Source organism: Oryzias latipes, chromosome 14, assembly GCF_002234675.1.
Source record: "Oryzias latipes chromosome 14, ASM223467v1".
Taxonomy (NCBI): domain Eukaryota; kingdom Metazoa; phylum Chordata; class Actinopteri; order Beloniformes; family Adrianichthyidae; genus Oryzias; species Oryzias latipes.
The window spans coordinates 21,204,895-21,226,045 of record NC_019872.2 but is presented as its reverse complement, the minus strand read 5'-3'; the positions used below and the strand labels follow the sequence as shown (position 1 = coordinate 21,226,045).

Here is a 21,151-nt window from a genome sequence, read left to right as displayed (position 1 = left end):
GCCATATATGGCTCGCGAGCCTTAGGTTCCCGACCCCTGCACTAGACAGTGTGCTGAACCTTTTTTCTTCAATGATTTGTGATCTTCACTGGTGTCCATGGATTACATGAAATCTTTCCACCTTTATCCACCTTTGTCATGGTAGGGAGAACACTTCAATGTAAGGTTTGGGTCTCCTAAGAGAGCACAAGGGTTAAACCGAAGGACTGTTACTGGAAATCCACTCATTACAATAAGTATGGGATATATGTTGAAAAACTGAGTGTTTACTGATGAGTGTCGGGTCACCTTCCATAGAAATGATGGTCATCAGCGTTGCTGGAGAAGGCGAGGTGAACGATACGCTGAGGTCAACAGGGTTGGCTCTGGTGGAGGAGGAGCAGCAGTCTGGGCATGCATCACCAGTCAAAATTAAACCTGTTTGATTATTGTAGATGGTCCAGTCTGCATGTTCTTAACATCATAGAACCATCATCATTCCCCAGCTCCACCAGCACAACCCAAACTTTCTGTTCATGGATGACAAAGCTCCACCACGTAGTGCCAGAATTGTCAGGAAGTAGGAGCGTCTCAAATGTTATGACCAGCAACGACTTGAATTCCATTGAGCCTGTCTACCAGCTGAAGCAGAGACTGGATGATCGGACCCCCAAGTGACCTGCAGAACTGCATGTAGAACTTGTGAAAGAGTGGAACGCCACAGAGAAACATCATGAGGCTAGTGAGGAGCAGCAGACGTTGCTGTCAGGCTGTCATTGCAGCAAATGGTGGAAACAGCCTCTATTAACATGTCAGTGTTTGTTATTTGAGGCCATCTTCAATATTCTCTTAATTTTGGGAGTACTAAATATCAAACTAATAAAAATGGTGATCCTTTTCATTCATTAATTTTAACATCAAAGGGAACTTTTATAAATAACACATGCAAATAACAGCAACATCCATCCCTCTCCTAAACCTGCTTTGTCACAGGGGGTGGTGAAGTCCAGGCCAGCTACTGCACCCTGGATAGCTATGTATTTATCCCTTCCGTTTTTGGATTTGCATGTTTCTATTGTCACACTTTTTCTTTTAGTACTTTTTTGTAGCTCTGCATTTTGTAGGCTTGTTTTGTGTGGCCCTCCTCGGCCAAGCACAAAATGCTCATCAAGTGAGAAGTGAAAGGAGCCAACAGAATGGTAACTTGTGAGAGAAAATTAGGATTTCTGGTTTCGATGGAATGCCAAATGCCTTCTTTAAGAGGAGAAGCCTGGATTCAGATGCTACTTTGCAGGTAAGGGACCTTATTCGGACAGAAGGACCTTCTCCTTGAGGCAGTATGGGTAATTAGGCACATTCTTTAGATTTTCAGTCGCGTCAGGCTTCTGCTCAGTGGGTTGTTGTCTAATCTCAACACTTGCTTCCTCCTTAAACTGTGTCTGGTTATGAGTCAGAGCTCGTTGAAAACTTGGCCTCAGTGCAGAGAAATATGTGGATAAAAACATGCTGTGTGGCAGTTTTAGATCCCTGCAGCTTTTGGCAGTGTTGGATAAATTACTTTTAAAAAGTACTTGATTACTCTAGTTACTTGATGAAATTGTAATCAAATTACTTTACTCATTACTTATTTTCAAAAGTAATTTGCTACTTTTTTATTTTTCATTACATTTAGTTACATATATAAGTTATATCTGGCCCTTTGAGGACAACCAATATGCTGAAGTGGCCCTCTGTGAAAATGACACCCCTGTCTTTGAGAGAGGCTCAGAAAAACACATTGCTAAAGATGCTAATAATGCTAACTCTGCTGGTTATGCTAATGTGTTTAAAAGTGCTAGCATTGTGATCATCCACATCAACTGTCTCAGAAAAACATATTGCTTTTTACAACCGATACCTGATATTTTCCTGCCTCTTGTAGCCGATACTGATACTCAACCGATATTTTTTTTTAAATACGTTAATAAATACAAAGCAACAGCGAACGGCTCTTATGTAGAACTAGTTTTATCTGCAAATAAATTAAACAACAGATTGTAAACACTTTATTGGCCTTTTCAGTCTGTCATAAGTAGAAAGTGCAATGGTCAGAAAAAAATACTAAGACTTTAACTTAAATACCAATGTCACAAGTACATGTTTCAGTATAAATAATGCCCGATATAATAACGTGCAAAATAAATAGTTTGATCTTAAAGTGTAAAAATTATTGTTTTGTTTGAAAAACTGAAGTGCAAAATAATAACTATAAAAGTTTTTAACTAATGTGTAAAATGAATGGTTACTCATATAAATAAACTTTTCAAAAACAGGCATCTAAGCACTTACAAACCATATTTGTTTTTTTTGTTTTTAACTGTGGTTGGATTTCCTGACTTTTCCTGACAACAAATAGCATCTCTGTTTTCTGACAGGTTAGCTGTTGATTTTTTTCTTATTCAGCACATTCGTAGCAGAAAAAAAAACCGCTCACCATCAATGCTAGTGCAGGGCGCTGACAGCTATTTCCATCATGGAAGTAGTTTATCTTTTTCTTTTTTCAGAATGAGCGCTACCGCTAGAGCTAGCAATGACAGCAGCTTCATTTTCTTTCCACACATCGCAGTGGTGAATTTTTAAATAGCTTGTGAGATTTGTGGTATTAAGGCTTGACCTTTTTTACTCTTTGTGATACTTCGGTCGAACACATTCTGCAAACAGCGAGTGAGTCGTTCGTCTCAGACACGACGGTAAAACAAGTCCACATGGGCGAGTGTTGCGCCATGTTGCAGACAGAGCTCCTTTTGCGCAGGCGCTGGGAGGTGACGTCACTTAATCGCTACAGAAGCTTGCAGGATGGGAGGGGTGAGCATACAAGTTGTACCGGTAAGTACCTGTGCCAACAACAAGTAAATACAGAAGTGGTCAGTGAGAAAGCGACGACAGTTGAAGCTTTTGGCTATGGGTCCATTTTATCTGCAGTTTTCTTTTCTTATCTGAGTTATTGGCAGGACGCTACACTGTCCACTATCGTCCGATAATTATCGGTAACCGATTATATCATCACCATAGCAACCATTTGATGGTTTGGTTGCCTCGGGATTTCGAACCGATTGACGTTAGTTTCAGAAGCACCTGGAAAAAAGTAAGCTTTTTGATTTCCTTAGCAATGGAGATAAGTTCTAATCGCGCCCACATTCTTAATATAGTCATGCCGTATGTTAAATCATTTGGTTTAACTCTTGTCAGGAGTTTATGCATTCATCTTTCATGATATGGTCCTTGCGGTCAATGACTGCTGCGGGCCATAATGATCCACAGAATGGATCATTCATGTAAAATATGTTTTTTATTAAGGCATGTTTATTACACAGATGTGCTTTTATTTATTCACTCCAGATAAAATGGTAAAAGAAAAATGGTGTTAAACTATATGTTAAACTGACTTCATACATGTTCAGCCTTTCCCTTAAACAAATTTAAGGTGAAACAGCTTCTTGTTGCAGCTGTGTCTCCCTCGTGGTTCCTGTGCCGCTGCAAGTGTAGTGTAAGATTGAAAAAATGAAAGAGGCCTATAAGTTTAAAAAGGTCTGAGAGAGACAGAAATTATGCTTGTTTGTGGGTGACAAATACTTATTTTCCACCATAATCTATAAATAAATTCTTTAAAAATCAGACAATTTGATATTTTGGATTTTCTTTTCTTATTTTGTCTCTCATAGTTGAGGTATACCTATGATGAAAATGACAAGCCTCTATAGACCTTTTGAGTGGGAAAACTTCCACAATTGGTGGCTGAATAACCCTTGTGCTATCTTAGATGACCCCACCCTCACATTGACGTGTTCTTCCTACCATGACAAAGGTGGATAAAGGTGGAAAGATTTCATGTAATCCATGGACACCAGTGAAGATCACAAATCATTGAAGAAAAAAGGTTCAGAGCACTGTCTAGTGGGTCTAGATGACCCAACTCCCAATGGTAAAGTGCCTAGGATAGCACAAGGGATAAATCCTTTTCTGCCCCACTGTGTGACGGCTCCTACGGAATTACAGTAATTTGTTACTTTGTAATCCGTCACCCTCAGCGCTTGCAATAATTGATCGTAGTTAATAAATGAGACTCCAAAGTGTTCTTTGCTGCAGAGCACAACTTGATGAGCAAAAATTTCAAATGAATTGTAATGCAACTTCTCCTCAATGTGTGCCACCATCGCTACAGTGCCCCCTAGAGGTGGTCAACAGTGGATGTAGAACTTTTGAGACAACAGGGAAGTCAAAGGGATCAGACTTTCCTATGTTTCAAATGGGCTGTTGATCCCGATGTACCTTGAATTGAACTATTTTATATTGCAGATTATTGAATTAGTTCACTTGCAAATCATTGTCCTGCTTGCCTGTGTCAAAATGATCAAATGACCTTGTTGTGCAAAACAAACAATCAGAGCTCTTTAAAGCTCAGAATTTTATTAGCAGAATTTTCGCTACTTTTTATTTGTAAGTATTTACATTTTATCTGACAGAACCTACAGGGACTGTTCATATCATTAACAGCAACAATAGAGATTGAGAAATAACACTTTGGTTTTGCATGCTGAGAACGTTACAGGCGTGGATTTCTTTTTATGGTTATCTTGCAGGATCATTTACTTAAAGACCCACTCCAATGAAAACTGTGTTTTTGGTGTTGCTAACACGATCTTGTAGCATTTTTCTCATTTTGGAGGACATAAAGAAAGAAAATTAAGCTCAAAATTGCATTTCTGATTATGTAATTGTTGTGAATCAGGAACATTTGAAGACACAAGCTCCCTGCTCTGCTCCGTTCTGATGCATCCACTTGCAGACAAATAGATCCGTGTACGTTTTTGTTTTCCTCGTTGGAGCTGGTATCTGGATCAAAGCTGTACGGCTGGATAGCTCCAATAGTGCTCGACATTGATGTTGCACTAGTAATGTTAGGTTGGGGGTGTGAGGGGCTGTAAGCTAGTGGGAGAGAGTGTAAACAAAGAGATGATGGGAAATGGAGGCGGGGATACTCTGCACCACTAGTCCTGTCCACAACTCAGAGGTGAATTTCTGATCAACTCATGTCACTCTGCAGAAACTATGTCCTAGAAAATGTTGGCCAAAAACAGCATAACCATAATTAAAAGACCTCTGGAAAGGCTTTTACAACAGATTAAAAGATGATCCCAGCAGGACTTTAATAGCCGCTCTGTAATCCTGAGAAAGATGAGGAGAGACGTTCAGAGAGCAGCACCATCTTTGAAAAACAGAGCAGATATTTTGTTCCTTTTTCCAAAAAAGGTTATGTTCAATTTGGTAATGCTGTTGCTTTATTTTATTTTATTTTTTTTACAAGAAATGTTCAGACTTTCCCAAATTGTTGTGATCTGAGTTTTTTCCACCGTATCTGTGGACGCCACATCTGCCCACTCGGAAGCACGCTTCTTTTTTCTGCTTCCTCATTTTAGCTGAGTTCTGGTGTTTTTGTCAGCCTGTTGGACTTTCAGATCATGAAGCATCATGTCTGGCATGCAACTGATTTAATGCTTTTGGTGTCACTGCTGCTTGAGTCCACATTTGTATCATGGTTGACAAAGAACTACCAATGCAAGATTTTTTAAGCATTGCAAAAATAACAAAAGTAGTATTTTTAAATGCATTCTTGAACCCCTGTATTGTGTATGTTTGCTGATCTGGCCAAAATCAGCGCTGTTTCCATGCTAAGGCTAGAGGAAATTCCTTTTTTTTTGAAAACTCATTAATAACAAAACTGTTTGAATTTAGCATTTTTTATCCTTTCATTTGTAATGCTGATATCATTTGCCATCCTTTCAAAGTCTTGTGCCCCCCTTCCACCCTTCTGATTTAAAATGCTATCATTCCACCACTGCTGCTGCTCCAAAGGGGCTTTATTATTATTTTTTAAAATTTTCACTGGCTCATTGAGAGAAAAAAACATTTGAAGACAAAACCGCCTCTAATTTATAACACATTAGTACCAACTTTCTTTTTTATCTTTGTGAATTCCTTACATTCCTAACAAGTCACATTTAGCAGACATTTAGCCAGCATTTCATGCATATACATTTATACACGTTTTGCAGCAAAGCATTTTATTGATTTAGATTTCAACATGATTCCTTAATCAACCCATGTCATCTCAGGAGATTACAGAGCTCCTTAGACAAGTCGGAACAAGATTTTTTCTCACAAGAAAACGACTTCATATTTTTCCTGTGAATTCCGTCAGATTCAGTATATGTTTTCTTTTCTCCACCAGAGGAAAAAAAAAGTTGCACAAGGTGAGGGTGAGCCGTAGAGACAGGGGGGGAAAAATCTGCATGCCCCTTCCTGCACAAAGTGATGATGAAACATAAGACGGCTTAGCGGCTGACAAATAGTGACACTAAAGTGACTGAAATGGCAGAGCTGTGGGACATGAGGAGCGTATCTCCGTCCTGCACTCAGGAAGAGAGTGTCAGTGCAAAAGATAAGGTTTGCTCACAGCCAGGAGGAGGCCACATTCCTCGCTCAGAGAATCTGAAAAAAGCCAAGCCTGGTAAGAAAAGGGAGTTTTAATAGTGTTCGGCAGATGAAACAGGAAGCAGATAAAGCACAAGGTCTGGTAGAGGAGTGATCTGAGCTCAGGGAGGGAGGAGAAAAAGAAAGAGGGGAGTAGTTTTAGGAGGGAGGAGGTCCTCTTCTTTGGAACTTTTGGATGTTGAGAGCTCATTCCTGACAGCAGGCAGAGCGGTGAAGGAGAAGCAGAAGTGTGCAGGCATCTCCAGTGTTTGCTTTTCAGGTGGAAGGAGACACCCCGCCGCTCTCGGTGGGTCAGAAGATGAAGAGCTGCGCCGCCAACGCTCTGTCTGACTTCTTTTTCGAGTACGAGACCCCGCGGCAGGTGCTGGTGCGGAACAAGAGGGTGGGAGTGGTGTGCCGGCTCATCCAGCTGGGAGTCCTGGCTTACATCATCGGGTAAGCAGCAGATCCTCATGTGTTTCTTTCAGAGCATAAACACTGTTAAGGGCAGCTACGGATGAAATGGTGCTGCATGTTTTAACTTGACTGTAATGAGAACACACCACTTTATTTCATTCAACTTTGAACTGAAAATGAAAGTGACAGACAAATGACATGCGTGCTGTGTGGCCTGCTGGGAAATAGTCATGCTCTGTGATGGGTTATTGACACAGCAAACATCAGGTGCAAACATGCCAGAAGTGAAGACAGAGCAGTGAGATCACGAGCTAACCTCAATGGCCTTCACAAGTTGAGACAAAAACAAGGTGGTTACCATCATTCCATTACTACTTCCTCACCTTATTCCACAGAAATTTCCTCAGAAAAGAAATCCTAGTTTGCTCTTAAGTGTATTTTTAAGTGGAAATCCACATGAAGATATTTGCTTTAGCAGGAAAAGGTGCATGCCTTTCATGAGTAAAACCTGGGGGAGATAAACATGAAAATCAACACAAACCTCTGCTGAAGCTAATGAAAAGCTGATCATGTCAAATTAACTTCATCTTAAACAAGAATCGGGAAAAAACTTGAATGATTCTTTCTTTTTTCCCCAAGTGGAGGCAGCTCCATTATGCATGCATTTCTGCCTCATCTCACCTCTGTCGTCTGCTTTCTGAAGCAATCAGGCCACGTACGAGTTGATGTCCAAAAGAGGAGCTGGAGTTGTGAGGCTGTCCAGCTTCTCCTCTTAACGATTTAAGCCGGTCAGGGCAGAAGTCAGCTCTGGCTGTGCAGCCAAGCAGACACTTCAGGGTCGTTCATGCGCTTCATCTTCAGACTGGCCTTAATTTAGTCAACAAACAATGGAAAAAGATGACTTCCTCTTCATGATAACACAGTTGTGTTGTGATTTACTTAACAAGCAGTGACATTTCTCTATTTGTTATAACATTTTCTATAGAAAAGGAGCAAAAGTATTCAACACATCCAACTAATGAGAAAGTGCTAATCAGAGATAATAGGCTTTATGTCTTCAAAGAACCAGAAAGATCTTTTTTTCTGATCAATTTCCCCTAAATTTAAATCAAATTGTTCTGTTTTTTTTTTTTAAATTAAAGCATAGTAGCTGTGCAGCATAGCAGATGAAAGCGAAGTCCTCCAAAGCTACTCTGTCCTCCATTTATAGACAAATCTGTCTTTCCCATGACTCTCGTTGTTCTTATTCATACATTTTCTTTATTTTTGTTAGCATACCCGTCAACGACAGCTCCAACATCTTCCCATCCTAAAAAAGAAATGACCATTTTTCAGGTGGAGTTGAAACTCTTCCATTCAAACAAAGAACCTGCAGGATCGCAAGCTACTGAGGGCATCCTGCTGAAAGCTCATTATCACATCCCATAAAAAAACCGCCGTGCGTGTTCAACGGTGTGATTGAACGGACTCATCCTATTTTGGCACTGCAGACCAGCTGTTGACTGGAGTTCTTAGTTACGTAAAAGCAGAGCCTGAAGAAACCACAGGCTGTTAGAGGTCATTGCACACAATGACATTAGAAGTTTACATAGATCATAAAGGCAGTTTTTATCCTTTTAAAGAGAATTTGTTTTTATCACTAAAGACGTTCTCTGGGACATTTAATAACAAAGTTTAGCACTTTAAATATAGTCACGCAGATCTTAGATAAAACTTAATTTCTCATGTTTTTATTTAAAGAGTCAACAGTTTTATGTTTTTGTTTTCGTTAGTGGTCTTGAGTAGAAGTTTAACTGGATTTTCAGAGGAAATGCTGCTGCTTTTCCTTAACCCTTGTGCTATCCTAGGCACTTTAACATTGGGAGTTGGGTCATCTAGACCCACTAGACAGTGCGCTGAACCTTTTTTCTTCAATGATTTGTGATCTTCACTGGTGTCCATGGATTACATGAAATCCTCTCCACCTTTATCCACCTTTGTCATGGTAGGGAGAACACATTAATGGTCATTTTGACCCCATAGGATAGCACAAGGGGTAAATGGGCCTCGTGAAAATGGAACGTCGATCACGCGGTACATATATTGTGAAGTATTTGTAAGGATAATATAAGTTACACGCACTTGTGACCTACGGGTGATGTTATACAATACTTGTCATTAATAAGGTGCGAGTTCTGACAAATGCCGCACACACACAGGGTGTGCAGGTTACATGTAAGTTGCATACAAGGAGCGTGCAGCTTTCACTTGAACAGCACTAACAGGCTTCCTACGAAGTGTGGAGAGTTCAGGGGGTTGAACAAAAAAAGAAAAATCAGTATGACGTCTCGCCTCCTTTATCCCTACTTACTTCTGCGTCTCAAGTGTTTGCTACCACCTGCAAATCCACAATAACATAAATGTTTTTTTTTGTAGCATTAACAGATTGAAAACTTGCTGAATTTCTGAGAAATGTATAAAAATGTCTTTTAAAGGCGTTACAATAACATTTGAAATGTGACAGCCTTGTCACAATATGGAAACGTATTTTTCTAAAACAGCTAAAGACAATTTAAAAAAAAAAATTCGGACAGAAAGACTATCTTAAATGACCGACCCTGGGAGTATTACAGGCAGGCAACTCGAGCAGTGCGTTGAAATGTCTGAAATGTGGTTGAAATAACTGTCTGAATTTTTTAACCAGGCTTGTATTTGTATATACAAACATTCCATAAATCGACAAAAGAATTTTACATTTCTAATCATAGATCTATAAATCTATTCTAAATTTTCCGGCACTGAACATAGAAACTCTTATATCCCAACGTTTTAATAGAGAAAGACTTATTTCTTTCCCACCCGGATAACAACCGTCTAATTGTTCATGTCTTCCTCCTCGTGTCTCATCTCCTCCTTCTTATATTCTCTTCTTTCTTTTTTCACTGCATCTCAATCTTCAAAATGATCAAATTCAGCACACAGGTTAAAGGAAACCATAAAATCACTCATGTCTTTTCTTGCTGTTGTGATAAACTCTGGAATATCGTATGTCCACCTATGTTCGAAGTGTCTGTCGCTAACCGAATGGCATTTACGCCAGCGCAATAACATAAAAGATCCAGGCTATCTGTCCGGAACGGCATCCAATCAAAATTGAGTTTTCATCAAGACCATGATATAAAGATGTGGTATTTTAACCCTTGAGCTATCTTAGATGACCCCACCCTTACATTGACGTGTTCTCCCTACCATGACAAAGGTGGATAAAGGTGGAAAGATTTCATGTAATCCATGGACACCAGTGAAGATCACAAATCATTGGAGAAAAAAGGTTTAGCACACTGTCTAATGGGACTAGATGACCCAACTCCCAATGTTAAAGTGCCTAGGATAGCACACAGGTTACAGAGTTTCCACCAGAAAGCCCAATTGTCTACAAAAAGTCCCTAAGGAAGATTAGAAATGTTTATCCTAACGTAGAAGGATGTGCATTCAAAGATTAGTCTTGTAATTGGTTCATTACAAGAAGACAGTCCTAGTGAGCTGAAAACAATACAGTTACAGTAAAGCCTTATCTGATTACTTATTCCAAAAGTTAAAAACCGCTGTAATCCTCTGAACTTTAACATCAGCAAAATAGCATAAAATGGCAGAAACTGCTTTAAAAACCTAAGTGGTTTATATCAAGTACAAAATCTTGCAAATAGGCACAATGGCTGGAATTTAACTGACTTTCTCAGCAGTAGGAAATTTTTAGATTGTTTTGCAGAAAAAGGTTATCTATACACTGACCTCTTCTATGGAAAGTTTACAGAGTTGCCGTCACCGTCTCAGCAGCTATCATCAATGCTTGGTTGATCTTTATCTGACAAACAAGGAACTGACTGTGCATGGCGTGCCACTGTCCTGGGAGGTTCAGGTTTGCTGAGAGATGAGGTGAAACCATCGATATCGTGCCAACAACTCTCTGTGTCTCCAAACAGATGGGTTTTCATCTACGAGAAAGGTTACCAGATAACAGAAACGGCCGTCAGCTCTGTCTTCACCAAAGTGAAAGGCGTGGGTTCCACCAACATAAGTGGGGTGGAGAGAGTCTGGGATCCATCCGACTATGTCTTCCCTCCTCAGGTGAGTGGTGGGTAGAATGTAGGACTTACTGATGGGTAGGGCTGCACGATATGAGGAAAACTTGCGATTTGTCATATTGATGATCAATATTGCGATGACGATACATGAACAGATAGCAGAACAACCAAAAACATAATTTCCGTTTCACTGCAACAGTTTAACTTCAATAAGAGTCAACATAACTTAAATTACACTCCAAATGACCCTCATTGAAGGCAAACATCTAACATAAAAAAGGCTCCATCCGATTGGTCAAATGGATAAAAGTATATATTTGATTCAGTAAATTAGATACTTAAAGCTGCCATTTTAGCACATTTAAGGTAACAATTTATTGCAATTTTCCCAGACTTAGGAAATGCCTGCTGTACAGCTTGATATTGTGATAACTATAAATTTGCCTTAAATCGTGCAGGCTTACTGCTGTGAATGTTGTTCATGTGACCCAGGAGAGGTCAGCATGAAATGTTCAGGAAGTAAACTGTCAGACTCAATAACCACCAGGTTGAGGCAAGAAAAATCCAATCTCTGAAGTTAGAAGCTAGAGAGAAAATCCAAAAATGTGAAGATTAGCCTGTGATTGGGTGTCACATTTAGACACTAAACACAAAAGGACAAAGTCAACGCAGTCAATGTTTGGTTGTAAATCTGATCTTCATCTGGCCCTGAGGTTCAAATCACATCTACAAATCACTCGAGGCAAAAACATTTTAAAGATCACGACAATTAATAATGAAAACAAACATACAAAAAACAAACAGGATTATGTTTTAGAAAACAAAACAAAATTCCACAAACCAAAACGTAAGAAAAGAAAATAACTTTTCGGAAGACAAAAGTCCTTTCCAGAGGGGAAATTGAAATGTTTGAAAAACAAAACACAAGGAGAAACCAGAAAAAAGGTAAATGGGACATTGCTGATTGGACGATGATATCCAGCGTTGCTTCATGCCAAATAACTTTCAGTTGAAATTATGTCATCATCCAATCAGCAATGTCCCATCTACCTTTTTTTTGGTTTTTGGATTGTGTTTGATGTTTTTAGCATTTCATTTTGATTTCTGTAAATTACTTTTTTGTTTTTTGCTTCAGTGTTCTTACTGGACTCCTTTCCCACTTTAGGTGTGCCTTCCTGTGTACAGTTTTAATGCTATAACTCACAGAAATGTGCATTTATCGTGATGTTTGATGCTACAAGTTTATTCTTGTGTCACCAACTGCTCTGGGAAGTGTCTCCCAAATAAAAGCTGGTAGTTGATTTTCACTTGATCAAAACCAAAGAAAAGGTCCTGCTGGTTTTTATACTTGCACAATAGGATCTAAAGAGATCTACGCCCAGCACTTAAAGCAAACAGAACAACATTCACTGTTGAATTGTCTTTATTTCTTTGACATTGACAGCAGGACTCTGCAAACAGAGGAACATTTGATCCGACTCGCCCATTTGGTCAGTGGTTTTCTGAACTCTGGAGATGCCATGTTGAAAAAAAACTACGGTGGCCCTGAAGTGCAAATCACATCAACAAACCACTCCAAGCAAAACCATTTTAAAGATATTATTCAGTTTGAACCAACTTTGACTGTGTGGGACTTAACACTGTACTCAGCAATCAAATACATTTACAGAACACCTGACAAATACTATATTTAAAGGAGGAAAAAAAACACATTTGAAACCATTTTCAGCTCATTATTGAGCTGTTGTAACACACGCAGGTTAAAACTAACGAGGAATAATTGACCAACCATTAAAAAAACAAACAATGGGATTTCAAAACTGTCAAACAAAGATTGCATTGTTTTTTTGTCCTTTTTTAAATCTTTTTTTATTTAATACTAAATTATTGCAAAAAAATTTTTTCCAATATATAAATTGCAAATTCAAGTGTAAAATATGTTCACCGGAAGAGATTTAAAGATAAACTTTTGTGGACTAAATAATGTCAGTAATGATGGATTCAATCATGGATTTAGTTGTTAAATTCAAAGAATTCAAAAACATCAAAAGGAATCTCTGCTTCTGAGGTCTGAATCTGGAAAGGGTCAGAAGAGTGGAACTGATTCCAGACCCACTAGGTCTGGATTTGACCTTTATCTGAGACCCGTCCACAGCTGTGCTCATTCGTCATATTCATGAAAACATAAACGTGTAAAGCTGTGTGGTTGATAGAAGACCTCTCTTTGCCTGAGTATCATCTATCTTGTGATCTTGTGCCACACCCTTGGTGACATGCTCCTTATTTTTATCCAAAACTTTAGGGAGATTCATCTTTTGTCGTGATGACAAACTACATCCTAACTGAAAATCAGACGATGGGAAAGTGTCCGGAGGTTTGTGAAAGTCTCCTCTTTCTGTGTCTCTGTGCTGCTGCTGCTTCCATTTCCTCGAGTTACCATAAATAGTAAAAGTAAACGGAAATTGTTTATCATTCCACGGCTGTTTCTGTAATTGTGTTAATACTTTGTCGGAGGAAAGAAAAATCTTTTTTTAGGCCTCTGATGCTCAAGTTTGAAATGATTAGTGCTGCAAGATTGAAAATGAGTGCAACATCTTTTATCAATCATTGATACTTTTGCCCTGTGAATCTACGGCCTTGTATTTGTTATTCTTGGACGTTTGTTTTTTCAGCTTCCTGGAAGGTACATCTGCAAGTCAGACACTGACTGTAAAGGAGGGACTTACAATCGCACAGTAGACGGTAAATGTTGGCAGCCATACAATATATGACCTCCCGAATTCTCACTTTTCTACCCTCTGACATTTAAAAGAGAGTGTAAAAAAAAAAAAGAAAAAGTAAGGCGCCCTTTACATGCTGCAGCTTTTTGATGCAGAGAGAGAGAAGCAGACATAAAACGTAGAGTATTTGCCAAATGGGCTGGAACTTTTATCATAGCTATAGTAAACATTTAGACACCGTTCCTGGCCGGCTCATGTCCAGCTGTGAGGGAAAACAGGGATTAAAATCAACAATCGCAGTCTTAGCAACTGAATGTTTGTTGTCTGATCTTGTAATTTCTCCTGTTGTTGTTAAGAAAACAAGCAGAGCTCTGCCTTAAGCAAGCAGAGACTTGCATGTACACATGCAGGTGACATTGCACTGTTGTCCTGCAGACCAATAAACCTCACAGCATCACTTTCCCCTCAGAGGCTGAAAATGTGCTTGTAGATGGTAAGCATGTGGGGGGCGCTCCTGCCACTGAGCAAACAGGCTGGCTGCAGTGAAGGGTCAGGGGCTGACGCCGTGAGGCCAAATCCCTGCTGGAGAATCATCTGCAGACTCGTCCTGCTCACCAGGACAGAATCCAGCAGCAGTGGAGATAAGAGCAGGGACAGAAATATGCCTTCCCCTAGGAACTAAATCAAGAAAAGAGCTTTTTCAGTTCTTGCTTTGCTTCTCTTTCAAGCCTCAGTTACTGTTTTTGATGCTAATTCAAGACAGGAAGGGGAGATGTTTAAAACAGCATTTGTGTTCAAACTTTCCCCCTGTCTCTATCTTCCTGCTTTACTTGATGCTTGTGACAATTTGAGTTTTTTTCCCCCCTCAATAATGAGATCTTGTGCGTTTTTTGAAGGAAAACTGACTGGAGTCTGTGTGAAAGAAACAAAGACCTGTGAGCTGTTGGCTTGGTGTCCCTTGGAGGATGATCGGAACATACCAAAGTATGTGAACACACCTTTTCTGCAAACGTAGATAGACTAAAATAGCCTTATATTCTGGTCAGTGCCCAACACTCGCTTTTAACAACTCTGCAAAAAAAAAACAGAAGAAAAAAGTCATTTTTTTTTTTTAATTAGTGGGAACTATTGTACCAACTCAACTTGATAATCCAGATCCTGCATGCAGTGTTGACTTCTACAGAACTTTGTCAGCCACATAACAGTCTTTAACATTTCTTACCAGTTTATTGACCGCAATTTTCCTGCATGAACCAGTTTTTCCACAAACATATTGTACTGAAAAATACTCCTGAGGATTTATAACATTATCTGTTAATTTCCTACCATGAATATTTTTTATATCAGATTTGATTTAGCAGCTTGATCAATTAAACCCTGGAGACCTCTGGAGCAAAGCTTTCTAAGTAATTAGAGAATTTGTTTTTTGTTTGTTTATTCTAGGCAGAAACAAGTAACAGCAGCCACAAAATGTAAAAGAGAAATTAAATGCATAACATTTAAAAAAATGCAAAAATAATTGAAAAAAATAAATAAATAAAACGGTCAAATTTGATTTGGTGGATTTGGTGTCAAACTCATTTTCACCGAGGGCCACATCAGCATAGTGGTTGTCCTCAAAGGGCCAGATATAACTTATACATGTAACTAAATGTAATGACAAATAAACGTAACTGCTCCTTAATGTTAATTTAACTTATTTTTTATTTGTTACAACTTTTTAAAGTGACAATTACAGTTGCATAGAAAACATATGTTCGCTTGTTACTCTGGCGTAAATCCTTTTAAATTAGATTCTGTCAGGTCAGGTCAAATGGACAGTGTTTAAGTCCTAATGTATAGTTGCCCAATCCGATATTTCAAGTCCAATTCCCCCTAAATATGAATAAATACACACCAATTTTTATTTTAAGAAATTAAAAACTTTTATGCTCTTGCGGGCCCCATAAAATGGCATGGCGGGGCACATTTGGCCTGCGGGCCTTGAGTTTGACACATGTGCTCTTGAGTTAAGATGATTTGCATGGAGTTCCAGTATGTTGATAAATCTATAAAAATAAATAGGATATTATAAAATCAAAAAAATGACTAATAATAATCATTTAAAAAAGATTGATCCAATTATTAACTTTTTTTTTTAATTTTGCGTTTAAAAACTTTGCCAATTATTCTTCAACATGATTGAAAAATAAACATTCTTTAAAATATTTGAAAAATAAATAACATAGGTGAAACAAAAAGTACTTGGTGGTTAGCTATCAGAGTAAAACTGTACTTTAAACTACTCATCTCATGTTACAAATACCAGAGATTAAGCTTGATTTGAATTTCTTTCACTTGCAGTTTTTTTCCCCTTCTTGTTTTTTTTTGCAATTTTTCCCTAAACAAATAAAGCTGCTTCATGTTTTTTTCTCGTTTTCCATCCAGTCCTCCTCTGTTGATGAGTGCGGAGAACTTCACTCTGTTCATCAAGAATTCAGTCACTTTTCCTTTATTTGGCATCACAAGGTGATTGATTTTTCCGCTTTTTTTTAATCATTTAATGAAAGAGAGCTGGTTTGATTAAAGGTTTCTTAAGGATACATTAAAACCATTACTATACAGTAAATGTTGGGTTGAATAGTTTGGAAAGTTAGAATAAAGACTACAGAATCTATGGTTCCACTGCTCTGTTATGTTTTATGATATTTCTCTGTGTTTAAAGGAGTAACCTAGTGGAGGAAATTGATGGGAAAACTATAAAAAACTGCCTCTTTGATCCAGATAATTCTCCGCTCTGCCCTATATTCAAACTGGGAGACATAGTGAAACTATCTGGCTTCACCTTTGAAACAATGGCTAAACAGGTGAGTTTCCAGCCCCAGTTCTAAAAGGTACGCAGACTTAAATTTTTCCGATCTCATTTTGTTTTGTGTCTCTCTGACAGGGAGGGGCCATCGGACTTGTGATTGACTGGACTTGTAACTTTGACTATGATGTAAAGAAATGCAAACCCAAGTATGAATTTCATGGTCTGTATGGAAACCCTCGGGTGAAGGACACGTCCAAAGCTTCAGTGGGCTACAATTTTAGGTGAATGCACTGAAGGGGACCTGCAGAGTTGCATGCTTTAATACTAAAGTCCCCAACTTTGTAAGAAGGCTGCAGCAACCACCATCAGACTGGCTAAAGTATACAATCGGAAGCATTTGTAGATTTTGTGATGCATGAAGCTCTAGCTGCAGGTCACACATGGACACATTCAGCAAAAGCCTTGATCGCTTTCCCAGCTGACCCATCCCTTGGCAAAAAGTAGTACATTTGAAGTTTATTGTATACTTGAGTAAAAGTACAGCAAGTCTACTATACACCATGAACGTGTAGTGTAGGAAGTGTATAAGTCTTAAGACTCAATTTAAAGTTTAGAATGGACAGTATATACAAAGTAAACCTCTAAGTATACCGCTTCACTTTTAGTATTGCCTAAGTATACAGATAATTTACTTAAGTAGACAACGTCTTGCTGAGGGATGATGCATAAGATTAGCCCAACCTTTGTCCAAAATCTCACAATCTGCTCTTTTATGCTAAGCTAATGTATTTAGCTTCTAATTTATTACAACAACACATATAACATTTTTTAAAGCAGAGAACAAATTCAAATATATTAAATAGTCTGATTTCAATTTTTGTATCAACACAATTCCCATTACAAAAAGGAATGGTAAACATTTTTTTTATTTGTTGCAAATAAAATAAAAATTCAACAGCTGCTTTTTTATGCTGCAAAAAATCCTAGTCCACCAAGAAATGTGTTAATTGTTTTCTGCAGTTTTTATAAAACAGTTGAAAATATCCAGCATTCAACAGTTGAGGCAACTTGTAATAATTATTGTGTGTTTATAGGTATGCAAAGTATTATATGGGAGACAAAATGGAGAAAAGGACTCTCATGAAGGTTTTTGGCATCAGGTTTGACATCATTGTGCAGTCACTGGTTAGCAACAATTTTTATTTTATACCTATAAATAACTGACAAATAAAAGTTGTTGTTTTTTTAACTCACGGTAAATTGATTTTTGCAGGGACGGAAATTTGATATCATTCCAACCCTGACTGCCATAGGTTCTGGAGTGGGAATTTTTGGAGTGGTATGTTTAACACAAAATTGTTTCAATTGTCATCGATGTAATCAATGAGAAGTGAATGTTTCCTCTTTGTCCTTTCAGGCAACTGTAGTTTGTGACTTAGTGCTGCTGTATGTGCTCCCAAGAAGAGACTTTTACAAAAACATGAAGTTCAAATACACAGACACAGCTGCACAGGTGAGTTCCATCACAGACTTTTTTCTGTTTAAACACAAGATGGCAGCAGAAGTGCACCGTGCTTCCAGATAGACATTGGTTAATCACCAACATGGAATTTTCTCTGTTTGAACATATTTGGATTTTGGCACCAAATACCTAAAAATAGAAATCAATAGGCAACAGAGTTGGGTTCGTCTTTGTTCCTAAAATATTAAGATCGCGTAAGGCCCCTATCACATTATACACTCCAACACACACACACACACACACACACACACACACACACACACACACACACACACACACACACACACACACACACGCATTAGACAAGGAAGGTGGAGCTACTGATCTTCTCGTCCCGTACCATGGCATGGCCCTCTATCCACAGAGGGACATGGATCCCTGAGTTGTCTGGCTAGGCCATTAGCAAGGAATCACATCTGAGTCTGAGGGTGTCTGTGTCCCTGTGGTGTTGGTTCTGGCCTTTGCCTCTGAGCACTGGGCCTCTTCAAAATTCCAAACAGTGGGGGAGCCTGGTTGCCCACTGCTGCTTTGGTGGGGGGGTCTCGGTGTGGGGGGGGCCGGTCTATCCTCCTCTATTTACATTCCATCATCCACCACAGTAGAACACGCATACTCATCCGAGCACAGGTACCAGCTCATTTTGCTCAAACAGTGTGCATGACAGAATGATATATGCTTGACGTGTTTGTGTGTATACACAAGTATGTGTGTGTGAGGTGTATTGGTATTGGGAATGTGTTGCCATGTTTGTGTGAGAAGACTTTAGGAGCCAACAGGTATGTTAGTGTTTGAGCGTGTCTTTGGACAGGCCCTACACTAGACTAGCATGATGATAAAGTTCCAGCAATTTGTTGCCTCTTTTTGTGATTCTACCCCCTCGTACTGCTTCTCCAACTTCCTTAACCCCCTTTTTCTCCCCCTTCTTTTGTAGCCTTATCCCCATCTCTTAACATCCCTCTATGTCCTTCTCCCTTCTGTTTTTCATCCGGTCCAACAAGAAATGCCTGCACACATGATTAATATGAATAAAGTTTAGCTTCAAATACCAAAGGGGTTTATTCAAATAAACACCTTGTGTGTCTGAAAAATCATATGCCCCTATTAAAAAAGTAAAATCTGTCCAACACAAGAGGCCTTCAGCTCTGATCTGTTTGCTCAGCTCCTGGACAGGACATGTTACAAAAACAGAACAAACAAACAAAAAAATTTGGTGTGTGGCCCTCTGAGTTTAGGGTGGTACAATTTTATAATCTGAGACTGGATAAATCCTGCGTCTGCACCCAAAGCATCCCCTTTAACTAAAACAGGTAGAACATTTTTTATCTACAGCAGGAATTGCGTGGTTTAGGCTCATCTGTCTATTACACCCTTGAAGCAAATGCAAGACAAGTGCGACGCAAAGACAAGACCAACGTGAGTGTGTAATGAAGCTTAGACAGTAAAGCTCTTTCGCTTTATTTGTATTTTTGTTTGTCTGTTTGTTTGCTTGAGCGTTCCATCACGTGATACTAAAGATCTAAAAAAAAAAAAAAAAGTAATTCTGTCTGGTTTTGATTTCTGTCCTGCAGGATCCAGATTTGGACACAGGAAGCATCAAGACATCGGAATAGCCAGCATTTTTTTTTTTTTAAGCAATAAAGCCAAGAAAATAAGATTGCTGACGCATTGGCCGTTTGCTGTTCTTGCAAAGAAATGACCTGGGAGCAAACAAGTTGCTTTATAAGATGTAGCACAGGGGAACCAAAGACTCAACTCACAAAATGAATAGACTCCTGGGCAATAAAGGAACTCTGTCAGATGTCCTTTCTCAGAGCGTCTTCATCCATCCTCATCACCCCACTGTGTGACTCTAAAGAGCTACTACAGAGCCCCTCTGTGTGTGTACTTTTTTAGGTGTTTCTTTGTTTACATTTGTTCATTCTGTGGGTGTAACCTCCACCACTTTAAATGTCCATGACACACTGTGTTCATGCAAGTCATTGTCGAGTCTGTGTTTGGATATGCCATGATGCGTCCCACCCAGCGCACACATGCCATTAAGTCAATAAAAGAGGTACGATAACAACAGAAGTTTCTACTTCTTTTTATTTTTTTTATTGTACTCAATGTTTAGAAGTACAAAAGCATGCGAAAAATAACTTATTCATATTGGTACATATGTACAGTGTAACACCTGCATTGCGTAGGGATGTGCCATGCTTTCGTTTTAGTGCCTTGACATCAGCGTGACTACATTCAAATACACACAGGAGACAGACAGACGGCAGAGACCTTTGTAACACATCAGGAGAAAAATAACACGGTAGATTAGCAACTGTTTCTTCACTGGAGATTATGTACACATTCCCAGAGTCCTCCTCCCCTGGATGAAACTATGATCCGAAGTTATGATTAAAATAAGATTCCCTTTGCTTCCTATGGTGTGGCTGCCTCCAGTTCTTCCTCTTCCTTCTGTATTTCTCTGCAAAAAGGACTGAAACCTGTGATGAGAGCAATCCGTAGTGGAGGATGAGGGATTCATCAAATTACAAATCTGCAGCAAAAAAAACACTTTTTTTAACCCTTCTGCTATCCTATGACCCCACCCTTACATTGACGTGTTATTCCAACCATGACAAAGGTGGATAAAGGTGAAGAGTATTTCATGTCATCCATGGACACCAGTGAAGATCACAAATCATTGAAGACAAAAGGTTCAGCGCACAGTCTTGTGGGGTCCAGATGACCCCACTCCCAGTGTTAAAGTGCCTAGGATAGCACAAGGGCTAAATAAAAGGGGACATATTATAGCACTTAGGATCCAATTTACAGCAAACATAATGTGGAAACAACAAAAGATTAAAACATGAGAACTGTTCTAATCTATGACGTCACACTTCCCCCATAGTTTTAGATTTTGGACTCGAGCTATTTCTGCAAGGCCTAATTGTATTTAGTTGATAATTACTTGTGATTTAATTTGAAATTCAATTTTTTATTGCATTTGTGTGACTACACAATCATCTAGATCAGGGGTCTGCAACCTCAGGATCCAGAGCCACATGGGACACTTTTATCTGTGGCTCTTCGGCTTTGAAGAAAAATATCAACCATCCAAATAAATAATAGGTTTACTAGTTACATTGTGTCATTTATCTTTAAAATTTTA

The 21,151-nt window shown here is 38.9% G+C and overlaps 1 protein-coding gene across 4 annotated transcripts; it reads left to right on the top strand.

Moving 5' to 3' along the window:
* Nucleotides 1–2,741: 2,741 nt before the first annotated feature.
* p2rx1 (purinergic receptor P2X 1) lies at nt 2,742–20,070 on the top strand. Of its 4 annotated transcripts, none has more exons than XM_004076615.4 (14): nt 2,742–2,844; nt 6,770–6,945; nt 10,869–11,013; nt 13,273–13,344; nt 13,643–13,712; nt 14,587–14,674; nt 16,118–16,198; nt 16,395–16,536; nt 16,617–16,762; nt 17,576–17,666; nt 17,755–17,820; nt 17,899–17,994; nt 19,333–19,416; nt 19,572–20,070. In XM_004076615.4, the coding sequence occupies exons 1-14, from the start codon at nt 2,815–2,817 to the stop codon at nt 19,611–19,613; spliced, it is 1,329 nt and encodes a 442-aa protein (XP_004076663.2). In that variant the 5' UTR covers nt 2,742–2,814; the 3' UTR covers nt 19,614–20,070. The 4 variants fall into 4 exon arrangements, with proteins under 4 accessions (XP_004076663.2, XP_020564705.2, XP_020564704.2 ...); XM_020709046.2 differs by lacking the exon at nt 2,742–2,844 and adding an exon at nt 2,887–3,103 and having other exon boundaries at nt 19,336–19,416; XM_020709045.2 differs by lacking the exon at nt 2,742–2,844 and adding an exon at nt 2,887–3,103.
* Nucleotides 20,071–21,151: the final 1,081 nt, after the last annotated feature.

Bases quoted from the DNA above. Each gene is read 5' to 3' on its own strand.
- p2rx1 (XM_020709045.2), top strand. From the start codon at position 3,041: ATGGTTTGGTTGCCTCGGGATTTCGAACCGATTGACGTTAGTTTCAGA. The intron at 14,675-16,117 runs GTATGTGAACAC...TTTTCCATCCAG, and splicing joins GATGATCGGAACATACCAAA to TCCTCCTCTGTTGATGAGTG. The intron at 16,763-17,575 runs GTGAATGCACTG...GTGTGTTTATAG, and splicing joins TCAGTGGGCTACAATTTTAG to GTATGCAAAGTATTATATGG.